This window comes from Asterias rubens, chromosome 10 (genome assembly GCF_902459465.1).
Source record: "Asterias rubens chromosome 10, eAstRub1.3, whole genome shotgun sequence".
NCBI lineage: Eukaryota > Metazoa > Echinodermata > Asteroidea > Forcipulatida > Asteriidae > Asterias > Asterias rubens.
In genome coordinates, this window is record NC_047071.1 from 16,068,328 (window position 1) to 16,092,404 (window position 24,077).

A 24,077-nucleotide genomic window follows, 5' to 3' on the forward strand; every position below is an offset into this window, starting at 1 on the left:
ATATATGCATATAAGTTTTTGTTTTCTTGTAATGCTTTTCATTTTGCTGTTAAGCGCTTTGATGAATGCCAATTCATATTGCGCTATATAAATACTGTTTTATTATTATTATTGTTATTATTATTATTATTATGATTATGATTATGATTATTATTATTATTAATATTATTATTATTATTATTACCCTTTCATTTATTCATACATTCATTCATTCATTCATTCAGTAACATTTATTTTAATGATGTAATTCATTACAAAAAGCACATATTATGTTGAAATTATCCAAGTAACACAGGAGCATGAGATAATAAATATATTTGGTGCACAATGATTCAATAATAGTCGGCAGAATGACAACATTTAGGTGTAAAATGGTTTACTTGCGATAGGTATAAGACATTGACTGGTGTAGTTCTTAGTCTTGATTCTGAAATGTTATTTTTCTTTTGCTGTGAAACAATCTTGTCCCTTTCCCCATGCAATACAAACCTGTTCTTCCCTAGGTGGGGTGTGGCAGGTGAATGTGTGCATTCAAAATATAAAAATGACTTAATGTTGACTCTCCCTTTTATGTTTCAGACGTGTGACCCAAGTTCAGCAGGAACAATTGAAGTTTGGGGTAAAGTAGGATGGTAAGTATGAAAAGAAACTTCCTCCACAGCCACTGTCATACATATAATACAATCCTTTTGTTTTCCACAGTCTGTAACCTGGGCCCAATTTCATAGAGCTGCTAAGCAAACAAATTTGCTTAGCATGAAATTTCTTCCTTGATAAAACAGGATTACCAACAAAGTTTCCACGTGATTTTAAGGATAAGCAAACAACAGCTTAAAAAACAGTAACATGCAAAATGCAACAAATGGAAAATTGGTTGGTAATCGTGTTTTCATCAAGTGAGAAATTTCATGCTAAGCAAATTTGTGTGCTAAGCAGCTCTATGAAATTGGGCCAAGTTCGTACTGAAGCGTTGGCAAGATGTGACAGCAGAAGAACTCTGAGTACATAGAACTACGGATGGTTGCAGCAAAAGGTAAATAATTTGTGAATTTGTAATTTGTTTTTTTTGTGCTGTATTATTGAGATAGTAATTGTAGCGGCTAGTTACTAATTAAAAAAGTGAGCAAATTAATCTAATTTTGACTTCTAGTTTGCTAAATCCGATATTTTTAACAAAAAAAACGTTCACTAAGAATAGGAAGAAGGTGAGCTCATGGGCGAGACAGAAACTTCAACCGCCTTGAACTGCATTGGTTCTAATTTTTCTGATTCCAAAGTTTGCAACTCTGGTCCAAAACGCGGCTAGCTTTGGCTTGTTTGATAAGTGCACTTTCTTGACCTCTGACTACTACACTTATTTTCCCTCGAACAAGTCCTTGCTCTATTTTGATAGTTGGAATAGCATGTAACACTGCTTCAAAATTTACTGAAAATTTAGGTCATACTTTATAAAATCATTAACACTGCAATATTTTCTGCTTTGGTTCATAGCAATGTGAACAATTCAGACGAATCTAAAATGGAAGATTCCACTAAATAGAAATAGGGGAGACACGAGTAGGACTTTGTTATTGAAACAGCGACCTCTATTGTGCGGTTTGTTCAGTAATTTGACATTTTTTTCTCTGAAGACTCTGGTGGTCCGTCCACGGATAAAAATAATGTAAAATGTTTTAAAATCGGTTTGTTGACTTTACAATGTTTCCAATTCTGATGACATTGATTGAAACGACGACCGTGTAGCCTTGCTTCTCGGTAAGTGTGTGGTGGTGGCGTTCGTCGGTGGTCTTGCCTTTTGGCCCCTCCCGGCCGGCCGACGTTCTCGTCGCTCTCAGTCGGTAGGGGTTCGTGCGTAACCAAGCAAACATAAATCATTCCATCAATCAATCAATCAAGTTTGAAGTGGGGTTGAATTTCTGTTAGGAGGTGCTAAATGATATTTTAGCATTTTTGAATTTTCATGTGAACTGCCAAATAAATAATAATAATAAATAAATAATAATACCCAACAATTAGCGTCAAAATGTAATACTTGTGTATCGCATTTCTTAGTTAGTTTAAAATGTCAGGAAGTAGTTGCGATAACTTAACCCTCTTGTCGACGGCAGGAGGATTACGTAATCGCAACTAGTCAGGAAGGTAAAATTTATAAACATTTCAACAAGTAAACACTGGCCTCCTTGTTGGAGTCTAGCTAGGCCCCGAGGCGAACTTGCATACATGATACTCACTCACCTGCTCACTGTGCCCTCCAGATAGGCCCCTACTATTCCATGGGGCTCCGACTGCACGTTTTAAGAATACACAGGGTTTTATTTTCAGCTTACCCCTACTCCAGAGCAGGAGTGTCTACTCCCTGTTGTGCCCATTTGCTGGAGGTAGATCAGGGGTGAAAATAACTTCTAAATCGATCCAAGTTTGAAAGGGCCGGCTAATTTTTGTAATTTTTTTTGTAAATTTGTGTAATTTTGTAGTTTATGTGAATTGCCAAATAAATAATAATAATAATAATAACAATATTCCCCCGGGGAGATTCCCCCGGGGAGAGTAGTATTTTCTAAGTAAAAGATTTATATGAATTTCAAATTATTTTCCGACAGGAAGAAGAGGCAGGGAGCAACAATGTCATCCCTACAGTCTAGTCCTCTGTGCAGTCTACCTTCTGCAAGTGCAATGTTTGAGATGGGACCACCCTGTCTACAGACGTTACACGCTGCTATTGAGGACATTGATAGACAGCTCGGTGAAAACGACAGAAGGTGAGTTTGGCCCTTCATGGCAAAACAGCGTTAAAAAAAAAAATGACATTTTGAGAAGGAGCGTACCTGAGCAGTGCTGTGGGAACAGACTCATTGGATGAAGCTGAGGGGAAGACAGAGGTTAAGCTATATCGATGTCCTGAGGAGAGATGCTGGGGCAGAGACCATAACAGAGTTGGCTGCCTTCACATACTATGTTTTTTTAGCGTCCAAAACTGGAAACCGTAAAATTTCGAATCAATGAATAATAATTTTTGTTTTTGTTCAACCCTAAATAATTTACCCTTGTGGTTCATTATTTGACCTTTTAAATTTGATGGGATCTTCAACTTACCATCCTGATTCCGAATCAGATTTTGAGTTTACAACCTTTGCTGAAATTACTCTCTCTAAATAAAATCATTCCACCCAGAAATCTACATTCATTTTTTATATAGACAACAAATGAAAGCCTTGCAAACTTGGTTAAAATTTCTATCTCAATGCTATCACACAGAGTGCTTTGCGTTTTAGAGTGCTATCATATGTTTTTCCAGACTGTTTTTATATGTAAAGTAGACCCAGCCAAATTGCTTACCTTCTGCCCAGGTAGTAGTTAAAAAGCAAGACAGTTCTTTTCAGAACTGAGAAGTCTCCCAAAAATTCAGAAAAATCTACTCTGCAGTAGAATAAAGAAAGACAGTTCTCTAAAGAACAAACTCTACCTGGCAAGTAGACACACAGATGGTGTTACCGCAAACCAAATATATATTGATACCTCACTATGCAATGCCTCAAATCCCATTATATATTTGTAAAATATTCTTTTGTCTTTTTACATTAATCTGACCTGCAGTATTGAAGATACATTGAGACGCCTCGTGCAAGCAACGAATAGCCTATCAGCAGATAACGACTATACCAACATCAAGGATGCAATGGACAGTCTTATCCACACGCCAGTATTAGAGGAATGTGCCTGTCTCACACCAGAACCAGAAGATGTGGGCATTCTACTCAAGACAATTGTAAACAAATTTTGATTGTTGTAATAATATTGGCAATATCGTTGCGGTACCCACTGCCAAAACATAGGATTCAAACTGCCTCTAGCCACCGGGCAACCTCGGTAGTCTAGTTGGTAAGACACTGCTCTAGAATTGCAAGGGTCGTGGGTTCGAATCCCACCCGAGTAACATGCCTGTGATATTTTTGCACAGGACTCGGGGAAAGTACCGAGTATACAGTGCTAACACACATCGGTAAATGGGTAAAAACCAAAAATTAATATTCTTTATCAAATTTAACATCTCTTGGAATATTGGCAATACTATGAAAATTTTTCTTTGGTGACTTGTTTGCTGAAATGCTTCAATATCATTATAAAATAGTTTGTAAAATAGTTGCGTAGTAAGTTTTTGTGTTATGCCAAACTACAAATCAATCAAGTATACTACCAATTTTGTACTAAAAAATTATTGACTCAATTGGCCTGTCGTCATCATCACCAGGCCTGATACTAATGGAGCCAACAGAGGCAATTGCCTAGTGCCCTTGAAATGCTCCTGTAGAAATTTACAATTTTCTCATTGGGGGCCCTTTACCAAGAATAAATGCCTTTGTGCCCTTTCCCTTTCAAAAACGAAGCTATTACAGGCCTGCATCACAATAATCATGGTTGCGCCATTTTGGGAGTCTGTGTCACCGTGTGTTAAACAGTGTCAGTGTGGCATTTATTAAACACCTGTTGACTACTAAAGTGATGAGCAAGACACATTGACCGCAGGTGATGTGCGGTCAAAGGGGGTCAAAATTCACTTCCTGATAGCTGCAGAAAAGCAAAATCGTTTGGATCAATATCATTCAAGAAACTGCTGAAGACCCACTTTGATAGACCTATCTTTGATAGAGATTTTTAACCTGTATTGGACACATCTTAGCGCTTTCGAACTATGGAAGAGGCCCTCTATAAATGCCAGCTTGTTATTTTATTATTGCTTCAACTGTTTCCCATTTTGTTTTCTTCAATATCTTTTTACAGATTCATCATCTGACGACAAATCCTGGCTGCGAAATGACAGTCTTCAGACAGCTACTCTTCCTCTCATCCCACGAGGGCCTTGGTCTACCAATCAGAGCCCCTGACCCTGATCACATGACCCAGTCAGCCATGTCCCTCAACACCATCACTGATGCCGCGGACGAGGGCAACGATGTGATGTGGGAGGACATCCGATCTCGTTTGCGCCGTTACTTCCTGGAGAGGATTAAAAGGCTGCCCATCCTTAACAGTCGCGGCGGGGTCGATCTCCGGCAGAATGAACGCGTGGAGTATCTACAGTCTCTGTGTATCCTATACCCAGAGAAGAAAATCTGGGGGAGCTACCAGCTGGTAAGATCACAACAGGTCACGACCTTGATCCAAGATTTGTTGAACCCCTCGTACAGTGATGAGGTAAGTCAGTGTTTGGTTGTACCAGGGCCTAAGGTCAAAGAGCTGCCTAAGCAGAAAAATATGCTTAACAATTTTCTGCTTAGCAGAAATCAGCAGGATACCACTTACAAATTGTGCATACAACATTGTATTGTGGCTTGTAACCCTGTCCTGGTAAGCATGATTTTAAGTAGGATTTGAAACTTTGCATGGTGGAAGTAAGATATAGAAAGGTTTGCGGTAACACCATGTAATAACAATCTCTCAATGAGTAGGGGTGGTTCTGAAAAGAACCGTTGGATTAACTCGACGTTTTGATCAGTATGCTCTGATGCTCTTTCTCCAGAAGACGATCAGAGCATACTGATCGAAACGTCGAGTTAATCCAACGGTTCTTTTCAGAACCACCCCTACTCATTGAGAGATTGTTATTACATGGTGTTACCGCAAACCTTTCTATAAGCATGATTTTGTTGTGCTTTGCTCCTTTTGTGCTTGAGTAGCTCTATGAAACTGGGCCCAGTCTGCAATTTCCTTGTGCTCTTAGGAAATGACTGTTAATGGTAAAGTTGTGGGTACTACCGTGTGTAAACCTCTTTTTCGGAGGAGTGTTTGCTCTGAAAATATGCAGTTGTTGTTCCTATTTTAACAACGATTCATATACCAAGTAATAAACCAAAAGGGAAACTGACTGGGTGACTTTTAAAACATTTTGGATTCAAGACAGAAAAAATCATCTAGTTTTTCCCAGGTTGTATCTTAAAATTTGGTAATCCCTGGTTGTACGGCAGCTACAGGTTGCATACATGGCCCCCGACTGGTACCCCAAACTAATATGTTAAAAAACAGGGATACTACCATCATTTTGGCTAAGATGGCTCAGTTGGTAGAGTGCTGGTATGCTAATCTGGAAGGCGTTGGTTCAAATCTCGCTAGTCAACATTTGTCCTTCAACCCAAACTTGATTTAATTTTACATTAACAAACTCGGATAAATATATTGGAAGTTTGATTCTTCAAAGTAAGAAAGAAGAAAATTTTGGGTTCCTCACCAAAACACCAAAAGACATAAGAAATTACAGTGTTATAAACTATAAAATGTATACATTGTTTATTTTTATATTGGCACAGTCTATAACAGAATCATCCGAGCCCAGGCAGCCAGTAACATTGGATCTACTAGCACTGCGACTACCAAAGCTAGTGGAGTGTCTTCAATGTATGATAGAGGAAGATTTTGCTGTGATGTTATCTAACGTCTTCGATGGACAAGTAAGACATGTATTCCCCGCAAGTAGCTTGGATTGCTCATGACTAGGGCCCAATTTCATGCCTTTGCTTAACCGACGAATTATGCGTTTCGATCCCTTTTCTCCGCTTCCTGTACAAACGCCAAATTTCTGCGCTATCTGTGTAAGTGAAGAATGCCCAGTAACATTGAGTACGCCTGCACACAAGCAAAAGTACTCTGCTTACACGTGAATTGGCCTTACGTAAGCGCCGATTCTTTGCTTACAGTAAGCAGGTCTATTAAATGCAGTGGAGCATTATACCCATATATTTTTTGTGTGTGAGATTACGGTACAGACACCGCCTGAACTTTGTATTTTTTTCCGTCCAGGTTGAAGCAGCCCAAGCCTTGCGAGAAATCTACCTGTGCAGTCTGTCCGAGGATGTTCAAACCCTTCTAGAGAGAGCTTGGGAGGTCAAAGGTGACCGAGAGAAAGTGAAGAAGGAGGAAGATTCGGAGAGGAAACCTGGAGGCAAGAGGATGAAGGGCAGCCTCGTCTCGTCTTCTCTCTTCGGAGATGATCTTGAAGATATGGAGGAAGACTCTGAAGGGGTGGAGGTTGACGTCTCTGTAGAAGGTGATTGGAGTTTCTCTTGGTAGTTTAAAGACCAGCTTTAATGACAAAAATTTGAAAATGTTTTCAATCAATGAGGAATTGAGTTAGCCCGACAGTAAACCAGTTTTAAACGTAAAAACCAACCCTTTTTGTAATGCTTTTTTTCTGGTGCTTTTCCCGAAAGATTTCCAAAAGGGGGACTAATTTTTTGATCGATATTTGAAATTGAAACCTCAAAATTACAATAAAATAGTCAACAAACACATCATAGTCAAAGAATTTTTATCTTGTCTTGGTGTTCAATAGGGACAGACATTTTTTGAAAGCAACTTGAAATTACAAACAACTCTTCTTGGTTACTCATCGGTACAAAATGATAAAAATGTTTCATTCAGATCGGTGGTTAATATTTAAATTAGAAGAATTTATAATAATTGTTGTCATTGTGATTTCAGATATTCCACCTTTGACCCAAGAGGAGCTAGTCAACCTGATAGGCATCACTGTGCAACTCTCTGGGATGGATTCACTCATACACACCCTACATCAACAGGCATCCATGGATCCCAGCTCACTTATGAAACATGGACGCACCAAGGGCATCAAAAGTAAGTCGTCAACCCTAACCTTTGTCCAAATCACAACTAACTCGGAACTGAAATATTTTGACCGTTTCTTGCTTTTTAATAAAATTTGCGAGATATATGTTGACATTTTTCGTTAAGAACTCGCGCTACGGCAGTGAAGTTAACACCGAGAAGTCTCCTCGATCCACTAAGCGAAAGTAGTATTCCCAATATGTGCATACAATAAAAAAGATCTGAAAATTTGGGCTCAATTGGTCATCGAATTTGCATGAGAATAATGAAAGAAAAAACACCCTTGTTGCATTACTTTTTGTGCTTTCAGATGCATAGTTAAAGGCTTCAGCTGAAGTATTTTATTATTTGAGTGAGAAATTGCCTCTTACTCAAAAACTATGTTACTTCAGAGGGATCCATTTCTCACAATGATCAACAATTATTTTGAGTATTTACCGATGGTGTCCAGTGCCTTTAAGCAGCTTTATGAAATTAGACCAAGATCCTAATGATTTTGTTTCTCTTTCCCCCAGGTGCACTGAAGCATTCTAAAGAGCAGACGGGTCGAGAAGCTCGCCATCGTGGAGAGTATGTTGGTAGAAAGGGGGTCATGCCTGATGCCATCCCACCTCCGTTTGGGGTGACCCCTGGGATGATGGCACCTGAGGGTAGCGCCCAGCGAAGGCACACTGTGTTGGACAGCCCTGTGACTCAGGTAGACTCAATGAGCCTTTTTGAGGTATGGCGGACGCATACCTCAGTTTTGGTGTATACACACAAATTTACCCAAACCTTAGAGTGCTGTAGCATTGTGTCCGCCTCATCTCAAAAAGGCTTATTGAGTTCGCATATATGTATGAAAATAATTATATAAAGCAGTATGATTATTTTTTTCCTAACACTGCAGACAAGATTTGCTTCATATGTAATCTATGCTGGTGGCCGTTTTTGTATAGGCATTAATAGGGCATTTTTATAAAAAAAAGTTTGTAAATCATCAAATCATCATTAGTTGCAGTATAAACCTACAGGTGCCTGGTTGCCTCCATGCCCTATGGTCGTTGCCTTGGTGCCCTTGAAATGCTCCAGTAGAAATTCCTTACAAAGGAGAAAATGCCTTGGTGGCCTTGCCCTTTCAAAAACGAAGCATACAGGCCTGCACATGTTAAAACACTTTTTGGGTGGTTTCAGGTTCTTAAACAAAAATTACAACCTTTGGAAAAGATGCTTGCATGACCGATGGAAAAAGGTGCCCTTTATGAAGTTTTTCTGTCAGATTTTTTTAAAATTTCGTTTTTTTTGTCCTCAAGCAGAAGATAAAGTGGGAGTGGACGGCCATCTTGGAAGGGGTCATCTCAGATGTGAGTGCCAGCATTCCCATCTTGGTCAAGAATGTCTGCCAAGCTGCACTGCAGCAGGAAGAAATGCTCTTCTCACAAACCCGCACTGTCAACATGGTCCCTGTTTGTGGTAAGGCTTGCATGGTGAAAAAAAACCTAATAATTTGCGATAACAACATGTATATAAATAACTTTTTATTAATTGTGGTTCTGAGAAGATCCGGTTGACTTGACATTTCAGATAATATACTCATTATCAGGGCCCAATTTCATTAACTGCTAAGCACAAAAATTTGCGTAGCCTGAAATTTATCCCTTCAAAAAACAGGAATGCCAACCAAATTTTCAGGACAAGCAAACAACAGCTGAACACCAGTAAGAGAGCAACATGCAACAAGTGGTTTGGTTGGTACTCCTGTTGTTATCTAGGAAGAAATTTCATGCTAAGCAAATTTGTGTGCTTAGTAGCTCTATGAAATTGGGCCCTGGAGATGAGAAAGTTGTCAACTCACATTTTGTTAAGGTTATTTTTACAATATTAACAATAAGTGTCTTTCATGATTTTATTTGTTGATTCTTAATTTTTTTGTAATACAAACATTCTGAAATCAATCAATTTAGCCCTGTCTTTTTATTTATTCTGAATTTTGTTTTATTCTGTTAGGTGATTTGGTGAATAGTGATTCAGGTTATCCAAGATTTGCATCAAAGGTAAGTATACTATTTAGGTCACACCCCAACTTCTTTTAGACTGGCGTTAGAGTCCCTAAGCAGGGGTGTGGTCCTTCTTTTGGACTGGCGTTAGAGTCCCCTGTAGGGGTGTGGTCCTTCTTTTGGACTGGCGTTAGAGTCCCTTGTAGGGGTGTGGTCCTTCTTTTGGACTGGCGTTAGAGTCCCTTGTAGGGGTGTGGTCCTTCTTTTGGACCGGCGTTAGAGTCCCTAAGCAGGGGTGTGGTCCTTCTTTTGGACTGGCGTTAGAGTCCCTTGTAGGGGTGTGGTCCTTATTTTGGACCCGCGTTAGAGTCCCTAAGCAGGGGTGTGGTCCTTCTTTTGGACTGGCGTTAGAGTCCCTAAGCACGGGGTGTGGTCCTTCTTTTGGACTGGCGTTAGAGTCCCTTGTAGGGGTGTGGTCCTTCTTTTGGACTGGCGTTAGAGTCCCTTGTAGGGGTGTGGTCCTTCTTTTGGACCGGCGTTAGAGTCCCTAAGCAGGGGTGTGGTCCTTCTTTTGGACTGGCGTTAGAGTCCCTTGTAGGGGTGTGGTCCTTCTTTTGGACCGGCGTTAGAGTCCCTAAGCACGGGGTGTGGTCCTTCTTTTGGACTGGCGTTAGAGTCCCTTGTAGGGGTGTGGTCCTTCTTTTGGACCAGCGTTAGAGTCCCTAAGCAGGGGTGTGGTCCTTCTTTTGGACTGGCGTTAGAGTCCCTAAGCACGGGGTGTGGTCCTTCTTTTGGACTGGCGTTAGAGTCCCTTGTAGGGGTGTGGTCCTTCTTTTGGACCAGCGTTAGAGTCCCTAAGCAGGGGTGTGGTCCTTCTTTTGGACTGGCGTTAGAGTCCCTAAGCACGGGGTGTGGTCCTTCTTTTGGACTGGCGTTAGAGTCCCTTGTAGGGGTGTGGTCCTTCTTTTGGACTGGCGTTAGAGTCCCTTGTAGGGGTGTGGTCCTTCTTTTGGACCGGCGTTAGAGTCCCTAAGCACGGGGTGTGGTCCTTCTTTTGGACTGGCGTTAGAGTCCCTTGTAGGGGTGTGGTCCTTCTTTTGGACTGGCGTTAGAGTCCCTTGTAGGGGTGTGGTCCTTCTTTTGGACCGGCGTTAGAGTCCCTAAGCAGGGGTGTGGTCCTTCTTTTAGACTGGCGTTAGAGTCCCTAAGCAGGGGTGTGGTCCTTCTTTTGGACTGGTGTTAGAGTCCCTTGCAGGGGTGTGTTTTTTCTTTTTTAAAAGAATTCCTTGAACATGTTTTTGTTAGTTTGTAAAATCAGCCATCTCATTACAAAGCCTAACCTAACTTCTAAGTTGGTCGGCAGAGCTCTGTCACATGTTTCTGGTTGGGGTTGCCTCTGATAACAAGGGTTTTCCCGAATCTTTAGGTTTTAAAGGAAAGTTCTAAAGGAACTTACAGAATTGTAAAGAAAAAAAATCTTCTAAGATCACAGATTTACATAAAACTTACTTGGTCTAATGATGGTGGTAGAAAACATCCCTTGAAATATTTCTGTCTAAAATGTCATACTTGATGAAAAATAAATAAAACTAATTTCCCATTTGGAGTTTATTGCTCAGTGAGCATTTTATTAAATTTCTTTTTTAATCGATTACATGCAAAATGTGTAATCGGTTTTTCACTGTTTTCTCGTTACCCAGATGGCTGATCGATCTCAAACTTAGGTTTGTCAGTTAATGCATATGGTGGATTACATAGAGTGCTAACACTGCCAGCAACTGTTTGTTAGCAAAAACCAATTCTGTAATGTTCATTTAAGCATCTTCTTAATTCACGTTTTGTTTTCAGAGCTTGGTGGATCTGATGTCCTTCTTGGATGCTATTCTGCCCCTGGCTGTCAAAGGATCAGAGGGAGTAATTAAACCTGCCAGAGCAGCCTTTGTAGAGGCTGCGTCGTTCAGCATGAACCACTACTACAAGAAAATATCGGCAGTATGTAAATTAAATAATATTCATTTTGTTTCATACCAGGGGTCACTGTCAGCACTAATTGGACCATTATGTTTTCTAAAGTATTATAAAAAGGCACATTTTTGTGTTTGTGTCCATAACATAAGAAAATTTCAGTCAAATCTGTCTAATTACATGTGATCCCGACTAGAAACATGATATTCCTCCTACTTTAGTCGAATTTCCGATTTGTTTGCTCTTTGATAAATCAGAAAAACTGTGATTAATTAGCTTAAGAAGTCTACTCAAGTAGGCAAGCCCTTGTTCTCAATAAAATTGTGAGAGAAATATACTTTCCAACCAAAATTAACTTGTGGTATAAATACAAACAAACATCTGATGGCTTGAGGTGTTGACCCTAGTAGAGTCTTTCTAAATAAAATGTACCACTTTTTTCCAAGGACCAAATTGATGCCTGATGTAATTCTTCATTTGTTTTTGACAGATGCTGATGAGCCCAACCATTACCCCAGGCCATCAGCCCTATTCTAACATCACTGATAAATACAAGCTCTTGTCGATAGCATCCTTTGCTTCCAGTCATCTAGCTTACTATGAGAATGCTCTCAATGACGAGGAATCCAGGTAAATAAAATGAGTAGTCTGCCCATAGGTTGTCATGGTCGAGTGGTTAAGAGCATCATCTAGCTTACTATGAAAAAGCTCTCAATGACGAGGAATCCAGGTAAACAAAATGAGTAGTCTGCCCATAGGTTGTCATGGTCGAGTGGTTAAGAGCATCGATTTCAAGTTCTGGTGGTTGAGTCGTCAGAGTGTGGGTTCGGGTTACCGGTCGTGACACTTGTGTCCTCGTGCAAGATACTTTACTGTTAATGCTTCTCTTAACCCAGGGCTGTAAATGGGTACCTGTGAGGGTAGAGGTTGATACTGTGTATGAGCAAGCCTTTAGAGCACTACGGTTGCCCAGGTTTAAGGCCGTGTCCGAAACGACGACTTCGGCTACAGCTACGTCTAGATCAGCGCGTCTACCAGTGTTGAAGAATAGGCAGACGCGCGCGATCTAGCCGTAGCTGTAGCCGAAGTCGCCGTTTCGGACACGGCCTAATACTCCCTAGGGAGCTGAGAAAGATTAAGGGAATGTTAATGGCCCAATGACCAGGGCACTAATGTAAAGTGCACTGAGATTGTTATTAAACCTACAAAGAAAGTAAAAGTAGATTTCAATGTAGCCAGCTGCTTGCTTATTATTTTTGTTTCCATTCTGGTTTGTATGAAAAGTTTTTGATCTCTTTTGGTTTGCAGATATTTTCTAAACTCGGTCAAGACTCGGTACACCGAGCTGACTACAACTCTTAAAGACCTGATTGTGACCTACCAGAACAACGTCGTCTCCACCGTCATCCTGCAAGATGCTGAGAGCCATCACTGGAGGGATCAAAGACCATTTTATGAGGTAAGACAAATCATGACGATGTCGATGAGCAAGTTAGTCGAAACATTGAGACCAATATTGTCTCTGGCTCGGTACAGACATAACTTGTACAGCACAATCACAAAGAATGATCAATGTGCTTCAAACATTATTGCCCCTGGTCACTGGGCCATATATTGTATTCCTTAAAACCATCTCAGCTCCCTGGGGAGTATACAGCATGTGCTGCCAAGTTTGTAGCGCACTGAGGTAAATTAATCCAAAAGAACATCTCTGCCCCTCGGTGAAGAGAAACAACTATAGTTAAGTGTCTTATTATTATTGTTATTATTATTGGTTTATTCAAAATCAAATGTAGCAGCCAAAAGGCTGAATTGTGTTTAGGTTTACAATATAAAAATACATCTTACTCGGGGGAGACAAGTGTTGCTACTGACCAGGCCAGTAAATTACTGAACTCAAGTCCACTGTCTTAGACCACTTGGGCCTTGACACCGCACTGTATCACGCTTCTTGACAATTAACAGAAGTCATCACTTTTGTTTTGCAGGATGAGAGATGCTCTTTCTCAATCCAGATGTGGCATCTTCACCTGGATGCCTTGAGGCGGGATCTGTTTATTCTCTGTCCTCCTGCTCAAGCTCAGGAGATCTTTGGTGAAGTGATGAACGAATCACTGTCTGTATTAGCACAGCGTTACAATAGAGCCAAGCCAACCTACAAGAGGACTAGGCAGTACAGGTGAGAACATCACGCCGCCATTTGTGTGTTAGATTTGAATATTGTCTCGAACAATGACATGCTTGATCACAAGCTATCGCTTACATTTGAATTCCTCAGACTATCGAGACAGTAGCTATGTCACATGGTTAGGGGCAAGCTTTTGCATAGTTACGTAAGAGACGGTGAACACCCATACACAATTCTGAATAGATGTGTATGGTACGATGGTACCTGGGGTTATCTGGAGGTTGCTCTGGATAATGATCCTTGCAATTATGGGACAGGTTTATGGATGCTTCAAATTCTTTGAGAGGGCAAGGCCATTTTTGTTTTGAAAAGGGCTCTTCAAGACCTGAGTAGGATTAAATGACAGTTCATATACAGTTCATACCTCACTCTTAGATTGCTAAATTGCGACTCTATGTTTACTGAATACTTGTTGTTGTTTACACAGAGCTGACATCACAGCCATCTTCATGATCACAATGGATCATATCTGGTACATCTGCCCCTCACCTGGCCCCCTTCTAGACCCACTCTCCGCCCGTCATCCCATCGCCCCCATCCACAACTCCTGCACCTGTCTCCTGTCTGCCCTCGCCGTGGTGGCCTCCCCTCTTGAGGACCTCTACCGCACCTTCAGAAAGGGCTTCAGTCAGCGGAGGTCCCGGTCGGGGATAGAGAGGACCATCTCGGAGCAGGAGGCGGTGGAGGGCTCGTCGGGGCTGTTGTCGCTTGCGATGACGTCGTCAAGGGAATGGCTGAGATGGATCTATCCGGGGCTGTTCAGGGGATTACACAAAGGGTAAATTCCATTTCTCTTATCTCTATTAAAGTTTTCACTCACAAAATAACCCATTCTAACAACTTTACACAGCCAATTTCAGAAAGCTGGTGAGAAGAAAGTACTGCTTAGCAAAAACTAAGTGGGGCACCAGTTGCAACAATGTAAACATTGTTGAATTTTAGCTGGTAACTAGTTTCTGTTAAGCACAAATTTCTGTGCTTAGAAAGTTTTCTGCTGACGGGCCTTATGAGATCAACCATATTGTGGTGTTTTGTTAAAAATTAATATATGTTGTGTTAAACATTACAGAATGGATAACCTTCAAGACAAGCAAGCTGTGTTTATCCAACTGAAGCTCTTATGCAGTCAGCCTTGTCCAAAATACCATCAAATACTACAGGTAAGTTGATTGACACCACAGAATGCCACAAAGTACCATACCTTCCAGGCTAGCATTGGGTGCATGGGTGTCTTCTGGTTGTACAGCTTAAACTGGTACCACAGAATGCCACAAAGTACCATACCGTCCAGGCTAGCATTGGGTGCATGGGTGTCTTCTGGTTGTACAGCTTAAACTGGTACCACAGAATGCCACAAAGTACAATACCTTCCAGGCTAGCATTGGGTGCATGGGTGTCTTCTGGTTGCACAGCTTAAACTGGTACCACAGACTGCCACAAAGTACTATACCTTCCAGGCTAGCATTGGGTGCATGGGTGTTTTCTGGTTGCACAGCTGGTGTAGTATGGGAAGCCTGTACGGTAGATTCAAGTCGAGGCAATATTAACGACTTATGTGATGTATTTGGTTCGCTGTAACGCCATGTGTGTATCTACTTGCCAGGTAGAGTTTGTTCTTAGAGAACTGTCTTGCTTTATTCTACTGCCGCGGAGTAGATAATCAGAGGTTCGGGAGACTTATCAGTTCTGAAAAGAACAAAAGTTCTGTTCTAGAACAAACTCTACCTGGCAAGTAGATACACACATGGTGTTACTGCAAACCAAATATACGTTGATACCTCACCATGCAATGCCTCAAATCCTATAGATTTATGTGACAATGGCTTGAAGCCAAAAGTTTTTTTTTTTCATTATTGTCATTGCAGCCTATGTCCATAGCCATATCCAGAGTCGCTTGCATCCTATGTGGTCTTACTCGTGGTCTTAGTCTCCTCTGGAAAATTTTGTGGAAAGAGCCAGTTGGGCATGAGAGTGTATCGATAATAATAGGTTTTTTTTCCCAACCCATTCTGCACGTACTGACATAACTTGAACACATTGTAGACTACAATTTTTCTGAATGAGACATTGACAAATTTAATCTCTTTCCATGGTTGTCTGGACTACATGCTGGTTTGTATTTGTGACATAATGGTGAACCTGAGACTGTAATCTGCTTATTTTTTGTTAAACACACGTTTATTTTGTTTTCTTTACTTCTGAAATCTTTTTCCATTTTAGGCACTACTTATGAGAAACTGTCTGGTACCAACACTCATGGTGACAAACACAGGTAAAAGAGTTAGCAAACTTCCCAAAACTACAGTGCTCTAGATTCTGCCAAAATCTTTACTCTCAAATAAATATTGTGGTCGAATGAGAAATACATGATTGCTTCTTTACTATTTCACAGGCCCAACTCAATCACAGACTGCGACACTGAACTCCATGTCTGCTTGTGACGGTTGCAGTGGTGGGATATGTCCAGGGAAGCTATGTCAAACTGCCCAAAGCCAGGACATTCCAGATGTTGTTCAACCTATTGTGGACCTCTTGGTACTTTGTGGGGATCAGCCAAATGCCTTGACAACTGTTCTGACAGCAATGATTGAGAGGTATGAACTTTTGTTGCTATTCTTTGTTTTGTTTTTATTTGTGTGAGCATTTGGGTTTGGTACTCTATTCTAGATGTTCAACATCTTCCTCCCCTTGTACTACCTCCTCCAGCCCCCTTCTGTTTCTGATGCCAGTTTGACGCACTGATACAAATTTATCTTGTTTTACATATTTAACTACAGGGAGGATAACTGGGAGTCGTTCAGCGAGGCCAATTGTATACCAGATAGAATCACATCGGTCTCTCTATGGTTGGGCAGCGTCTACAAACTCATCTCATCTTATATTGACAGGTAAAACAGAAAAAAACATGGGCACAATTTTATCATTTGTAAGTTCTTTAATTGTTATGATAGGCATAGTATGCGGTATATGGTTTTTGGAACAGATCAATTGTTTCAATCCTTTTATAAGTGTAGATGTATACAATAAAACAAATTTGGCAAAAGCTGGTCGTCTTTTTGAGAAAAATCGCTAAAGTTCAAAGCAAATATTTTCATGAAGAAGAAAAATCCCTATAGGATCGAACACACAATCTGAGAAATGCTACTGACAGTAACATTTCAAAGTTTCAAATTTTGGGGCATAAAAACTGATATACTTTTATGTAACCATATTACTTCGAGGTGAGATGTTTCTCAAAATCCTTTTTACTATCAAAAGCTGCTGTCGTCTTCTAAGCAAAAGTTCTTATGTCATTAATTGTAAGAGTGATAACCAAACATAAACCTTCCCTTTAATTTTGTTACTGTAGAGCAATCAAACCAGCCATGTCCATCCTGCTGAAGGAGGACATCGACCCTAAGAGTCAGTGCGGCTTCATCGACTCCTTAAAGGAACTCCCATGTGGCTGTCGACTGAAACAGAAGACAAAGATACTCAAGGAAACAGGTGAGAAGACCTCTTGGGACCCCGGTACAAATCCCGCTGGTTGCACTACCTGGATTCGGTTTTTAGTCCCTACCTAACTGGGGTACGAGGCGGTCGAAACCAAGAAGTGTTTCGGTCATGGACTGTGATTAACCAATGGCCAATTGAACCGGAACAGTTATTGTTACGACCGCCAAATCACACCCATGCGTGGGTTTTTCTCTGGAATATTTCTCTTGGGTCTTCCTCCCACAACTTAAACTGAACTTTCCTTCTTTTTCTTCTCTCCATTGGGTTCTTGGCTAGTATAGTGATTAAGTTCTCTTTTCTGAGAGTCCTTGTAGGTGTTCATGAGGACTTGTTCGGTATTCTTAACACCTCTACTGTTAACTGTTATTGACTTGTTATGTATTTCTCCTTACGGCTCTCTGTAGGTCCTCAGGAAGACATGTTCTCAGCCATGCTAACATTGATAACAACTCTAGCTGATAACGTCAGCGCATTGCCGACTCCACTCTGCATCTTCTTCAACAGTCTACAGCAACGTCTGAATGAGAAGGAAATCCACTGCACTCACGACTGCATTGGTCTACAGGTGAGCATTTGGGATTGTTCTTAAAAGTCTGATTTGAATCTTTTCATGGTGGGAGATAATTAGGTTGGTAGCACCACGTGTAAGTCTCTTTTGAGTAATGTTGGTTCTGAGGAGAACTAGTGGTTGACAACTCAACGTTTCGATCAGTATGCTCTGATTGTCTTCAGGAGAATGCTGGACTTTGTTACTAGATGCTGCTCAAAAACTTTTTTTTTTAGGCACCGCCCGGATAGGGCCTCTGTGACGTAATCATTAATGAAACAAAATATAGTGGAAGCTGTGGCCCTAAAAATAGGTCATGATTTCTTTCATTTGGCCATGCCAATCTTGGGTGCACGGCTTGCTGACTAAAAGCTTGGTGCAAAGTTGATATGGGAGACCATTCCGTGGTTTTTGGGGTGGACTTGAAGCAAAGTTCCCATTGCTCCGTTTTGGCACTTTGTCATTTAATAGATGGAAATTTGCATTGGGGATAAAGGTTATGGGTTCGAATCTCACCAGAGTAATATGCCTGTGATTTTGTTTCCACAGAGCTCAGGAAAGTACTGAGTATACAGTGCTAACACACACTGGTGTATATGGGTAAACCAAAGTTAATACTTTTAATTTCTTTTACCTGTATGTGTTTCCTTACTGCAGGTGATTGCTTGCTGCTTGTACTCTAAACTCCATGATAATGAGTTCTTAATAGAGGTGGCTGGTGTGCCCATTAGCCCTCAGAAGTATGAAGAATTGAGTCAGTTAGGACACTACTGTCATAAGGCATTGACTGCCTCAACGGCAAGTGAGTATAGTCTGATATAAAACTGTAGCTGTTTTATCAAGTGTAATTTCTGAACCCAAAACTATTAGAAGATTATTTAAAGGAACATTACAGAATTGGTTTTGCTAGCAAAAAGTTGCTGGCAGTGTAAGCACTTTATGTAACCCACCATACACATACACTAACAAACCTGTAGAAGTTTGAGATCGATCGGCCATCTGGGTCGCGAGAGAATAGTGAAAAAACGATCACAAGTTTTGCATTGCATCGATGCCAGAACAAAAATAAATAAAACGCTCACTGAGTGATACACTCAAAACACGAAATTAGATTATTTATTTCTCATCAAATATGAAATTTCAGACAGAAATATTTCAAGGGATGTTTTCTACTCTCATCATCATTAGACCATGTAAGTTTTATGTAAATTTGTGATCTTCATGATTTTTGTTTCTTACCAATTCTTTAACCACATCATGTCTGTATTAAAAAATCTTTACCTTGCCTCTGTGCGGTGTTATTTTTCTGAACTCAAACCTGAACCTATAGACGATGTGACCTCTGACGTCACTCGAAAATTATAAAATGATTCGCGCGCATACCGCCGGGCAAAACCTGTGTGTTTTGGCAGGGAGCTAGAAAGTGTTTGCAATCTTACCATGACTATGCATGTTTTTGCTTGGCGAAACATGACGTATACAGTGTTTTGTCAACAGAGAGCGGTTTGAATGTGAACATAGGTCACATCGTCTATAGCAAGGGATCACACCCAAGGGTGCCACCTTGGTGTCGCTTCCTAGGTTATATCAAAAACATAAGATTATTCAAACAACCAGTTGTATTGAACTATGGCCTAATATGATGATTGTTGTTAACCATTTGTGATTTTACTGAATACAGTCTTCTGTTTTCGAGAATGCAAAAGAGAAATTTCATAAATATTTTCAGTTTTAATGAATGTGCTTTTTGTTTGAATGTTTCATTCAGGCTGTAGAGAGAGCCTACCACAACCTGTCTATGCCTTCATGGGCCGCCACACTGACTGGCTACACAGTAAAATAGACACCATCATTAGTCACATGGATAACGAGTAAGTTTCACTGTCACTGTTCCCCTGTAGATCCTATACAGCTGTATAGACCGTATTGAATATGACGTCACCGTTCAAATATCTGACCTACAACATGGCATCTCTGCGCTAGTGCGTGCGTGTGTGCGTGCATGTGCCGTAGAAATCAAACCGAAAATGTTGCGTGCTGCATGCTTCATTTATGTATGCGTTTGGACGTGCATACGGTTTGCCCTACAGGATGGTGTATTTCATAGCAAAAAAAATGTTATTCAATACGGTCTATAACAACCATTTTGATCGCTTACACCGGGGCTTGATTTCACAAAGCACTGGGATCACTCCAGTGTTTTAGATTTTAGTCTTGAAGTTTTAAATGCTGAGAAAACGGCCTTTAAAAAATAAATGACTATGTTGGATTAGATTGGATAGACTTAATAAGATTGCCATGCTTGTATTCTATCCATAAAATAAATTCTTACTTTGTTTACTAGCGCAGTCTTCAGTATATAGTAACTAAAACTGTGCGCTGATTATGGTGCTATGCCTGATCCAATGTAAAGCATAGTCAGTTTTCCAGTGCAGTCCTCAGAAGCAAACCAAGCATGAAGTTGGAATTTGATCGTTGAAGGAACACGTTGCCTTGGATCGGACGAGTTGGTCTATAAAAAGCGTTTGTAACCGTTTGTTATAAAATGCATATGGTTGGAAAGATGTTTTAAAAGTGGAATACAATGAACCACACAAGTTTGCCTATAAATTGCGTGGTTTTCCTTTTACTGTGCGAACTAACACGGTCGGCCATTTATGGGAGTCAAAAATTTGACTCCCATAAGTGGCCGACCGTAAATTCGAGGCATGTTTGTGTGGATCATTGTATCCTACTTGTACAACATCTTTCTTCCCATGCATTTTATAACAAACGGTTACAAACGCTTTTCAAAGACCAACTCGACCGATCCAAGGCAACATGTTCCTTTAATGTCAAGTAGGATTTTAAACATTGCATAGGGGAAGTATAATTAGGTGAGGTTTGCAGTACGGCAGCACCAAGTGTAGTTCTTCGAGGCGGGTGTTGGTTCTGAGAAGAATCGTTGGTTGACAACTCATCGATCAGACCATACTGATTTAACTATTGAGTTGTCAACCACCAGTTGACAATCACAAAAAAGAAAATAATGAGATATTGACATGAAAATAGAGACCTTTAAGCCAAGGGTTCTTCTTTGTTAACAGCTTGTATTTGAAAGGCTCTTCCTAAAAACAGGCCATTATTTACCTGTTTTATCTTGTTGATTATTTTCCCATCAGGCTTTTCACCCATTGTTCGGGCTACCCATTGGATGAAGCACCCTCAGAGTTCTTGGAGCATTACAGACAGATGCAGGCAAACCTCATCCTCCAGGCACCTCAAGGTAAAGTGACAAACCCTTAGCACTTTAAACTTTTCCAAACAGTTTTGTAAGTATGAGACCCAGGCCTGGAGGTCCAAAACCTAAACTGGAGGTTAAAGTGACAAATTTGTAGCACTTTTGTCAGATTTGAGTGCTATATACGTTGCATAAGAAGCCACTATTGTTATTACTAAGGGAATCAATGTGTGGTGAAGAGGTTTGCAACTAGTGGTTTAATCCCAACGAGGCCTGGTTCTTGATAATTTTACCGAGACGAAGTTGAGGTAAATTATCAAGAACCAGGCCTCGGCTGGTTTAAACCACTAGTTGAAAACCGGTTCAACACACTTTGATTCCCATTCATAAATACCTTTTTGGTTAAAAGGCGTAATAAAGTAAGAAACTCTGTAAAACTTATCCGTTTCCGATGTGCTTGAGCTCTGTATGTTTCCACCTCCATGGTATGTTTGTGCGCATGCACGTATAGTCTTGGTGCATATTCGCTGGTTTCCTTTCACACACAGCGCGGCCAAATCACCGACAGCGCCTGCATCGCCCGTAACAAGAAACGTCTTGCATCAAGAATAGCGCGGACAACCGGTTATAAACACTGGTCATTATCAACGGATTATACACCCCCACGTGACGCGCTCTTTACCAATAGGAATAGCGAAACTGTCTGAGGTATTTATGAATATTTATTATTGTTATTTTGTCAATTTTGCCGATGTGTAAAATCTTGGTTTCTTTTTATCTAGGTGAGAAATGCTTACTCCAGGTGTACAACATGCTGAAAAATAACCTGGTAAGAAGCACTGGTAAAGTAACTCAGTTCATTAACAAATTATTTTTGGGTTTCAAGCCTGGCTTGTGGCTTTTCCTATTGGACAAGAAGGGATTACTTTTTATGGTCATTAGCTTTTGGCTACAAATGCGTACAGCGTTGATTTTTTAGCAGCATGCATCTCAAAATCCCTGCTGACTTAAACTATGGTCAAGGAGCCTTTTTGCTTCATTGCACCTCCGTTATGGTACAACTTGCCTCTTCATATTCCTGAAAGCTGCCAGTGTACTAACATGTACGTGAGTGTGAAAGCATCCCAATCGTGGCTGAAGACACTAGTACAAGACATTTGAAACTAATATAAAAACAATGGTCTATCTTGGGTTTTAATTTGATTTGCAGGATTGGTTTAAGCGCCATCTGGAAATCCCTCCGGTGTTCCCATCCAGAGATTCCTCATCAACATCGGAGTCTTCTGAGAGTCCTATCTTCTCACTGGACCTCCACACCCCCACCTCTCAGCTCGCCAACTGGCTTCATTTCCAACCCCTGAATGCCTTCAACTTCCTCAATGGGTCCCCGTTCGACCAGACTACCATCGCTGAGTTTCCCTACAACTGGCCCAAACTACTGCAGTGCGAGTTAGGCATGAGCGAGGTGGGGTTCCGTAACTTGCTGTCGCATCGTCATGACATGCAGGAGGACGCCTTCTTGGAGGAGGCAGAGAAGAAGCCGGTGCAGTTACTGAAGATAAAGTATAATCTAGAACCTGGGGAGTTGGTTTGAGGGGAAGGTTAAGTTATTTGATAAATTGTGATGTCGTCAAGCAAAACGTAGTTTTTTATGTAATTAGTAAGGCATCAGACACTATAGTATCAAACATTGTTAGAAACGGCTCCCGGTTTTCGAGAAAGAAGTAATTTTCCACGAATGTGATTTCAAAACCTCAGAATTAGGTTTTGAGGTCTTGAAATCAAGCATCTGAAAGAACACAACTTCGTGTGACAAGGGTGTTTTTCTTTCATTATTATCTCGCAACTTCGACGACCAATTGAGCTGAAATGTTCACAGGTTTGTTATTTTGTGCATATGTTGAGATACACCAAGTGAGAAGACTTGTCGTTGACAATTACCAATAGTGTCCAGTATCTTTAAGTGCAGTACAAGTTAACCAGCACACATTACTGTAAGATGGACAATTTGCGTCAATTCTACTACTAATCCAGTGCTACTGCCAGAACGTTTCATGAAAAAGGGTTAAACTTTCGTTAATGGACATTAATGTCTCATGAAATAAGTATATAATGCTTGTTGAACTTGGAGGATTGAATGGTTAGTATTTATTGTGTTTTAGAAGCTGTAATAAAGTTTAAAGAAAAACTTAGATTTTTCAGTATTATGTTAATAATGTATGAACACAATGTGTATATTTTTGTTGTAATATAGTATGTTCTTTAATGTTTGTTTCGTCCAGCTATTGTTGAAATAAATTGTTAGTAAATTACAACATAAAATGGGAAGAGTTGTAAATAGGCTGCAACAAACGACTTCCCTTGTTTAATTTCAAAAAATGTTGTTGGTTCATAGGCCTAAAGTCATTAATTGAAATGTCATACTCATAAGAATCAAAATGTTGTCATGTGAAAATTGTGAAGTTGAAAAAAATTAGACAAAATTCCATACAAATAATTTTCTTAGATACCAAATGTTTCTTTTTGCCAACCATTACTTTGAACCATGAACTCGATTACCAGGATCTCTAAAATATTCAAAACGATTTCAAATCAATTTTAAATCTGCACACCATTTTATTCAGTCACCTCAACTCAAAGTAGTTTAAAACTTGAACAAGTTCAAAATGTCATTAGCTAAGGTTGCTGTATGAAATCCATAATGAACTTTTTCATTTGAATATTTGAATATTCATGAACCGTCCTTCAAAGATGTTAAAGGAACACGTTGCCTTAGATCGGACCAGTTGTTCTATAAAAAGCCTTTGTAACCGTTTTTTGTTAAAAATGCATTTGGTTGGAAAGATGTTTTAAAAGTAGAATACAATGATCCACACAAATTTGCCTCAAAATTGCGTGGTTTTCCTTTTACTGTGCGAACTAACACGGTCGGCCATTTATGGGAGTCAACAATTTGACTCCCATAAATGGCCGACCGTGTTAGTCGACAACATCTTTCCAACCATATGCATTTTATAACAAACGGTTACAAACGCTTTTCAAAGACCAACTCGACCGATCCAAGGCAAC

The 24,077-nt window shown here is 40.3% G+C and overlaps 1 protein-coding gene across 3 annotated transcripts; it reads left to right on the forward strand.

The window, feature by feature from the left end:
* Positions 1-270: 270 nt before the first annotated feature.
* On the forward strand, positions 271-22,737 carry LOC117295827 (uncharacterized protein KIAA0825-like). Of its 3 annotated transcripts, XM_033778595.1 has the most exons (27): positions 271-632; positions 937-1,033; positions 2,601-2,759; positions 3,595-3,766; positions 4,780-5,193; positions 6,303-6,443; positions 6,793-7,039; positions 7,474-7,626; positions 8,133-8,314; positions 8,913-9,069; positions 9,604-9,650; positions 11,442-11,585; positions 12,049-12,188; positions 12,867-13,017; positions 13,547-13,737; positions 14,174-14,524; positions 14,816-14,906; positions 15,967-16,018; positions 16,139-16,340; positions 16,524-16,634; positions 17,096-17,232; positions 17,646-17,806; positions 18,446-18,590; positions 19,557-19,659; positions 20,950-21,053; positions 21,791-21,837; positions 22,219-22,737. In XM_033778595.1, the coding sequence occupies exons 3-27, from the start codon at positions 2,623-2,625 to the stop codon at positions 22,600-22,602; spliced, it is 4,164 nt and encodes a 1,387-aa protein (XP_033634486.1). In that variant the 5' UTR covers positions 271-632; positions 937-1,033; positions 2,601-2,622; the 3' UTR covers positions 22,603-22,737. The 3 variants fall into 3 exon arrangements, with proteins under 3 accessions (XP_033634486.1, XP_033634487.1, XP_033634485.1); XM_033778596.1 differs by lacking the exon at positions 271-632 and having other exon boundaries at positions 893-1,033; XM_033778594.1 differs by lacking the exons at positions 271-632; positions 937-1,033 and adding an exon at positions 1,614-1,755.
* The last annotated feature ends 1,340 nt before the right edge of the window (positions 22,738-24,077 follow it).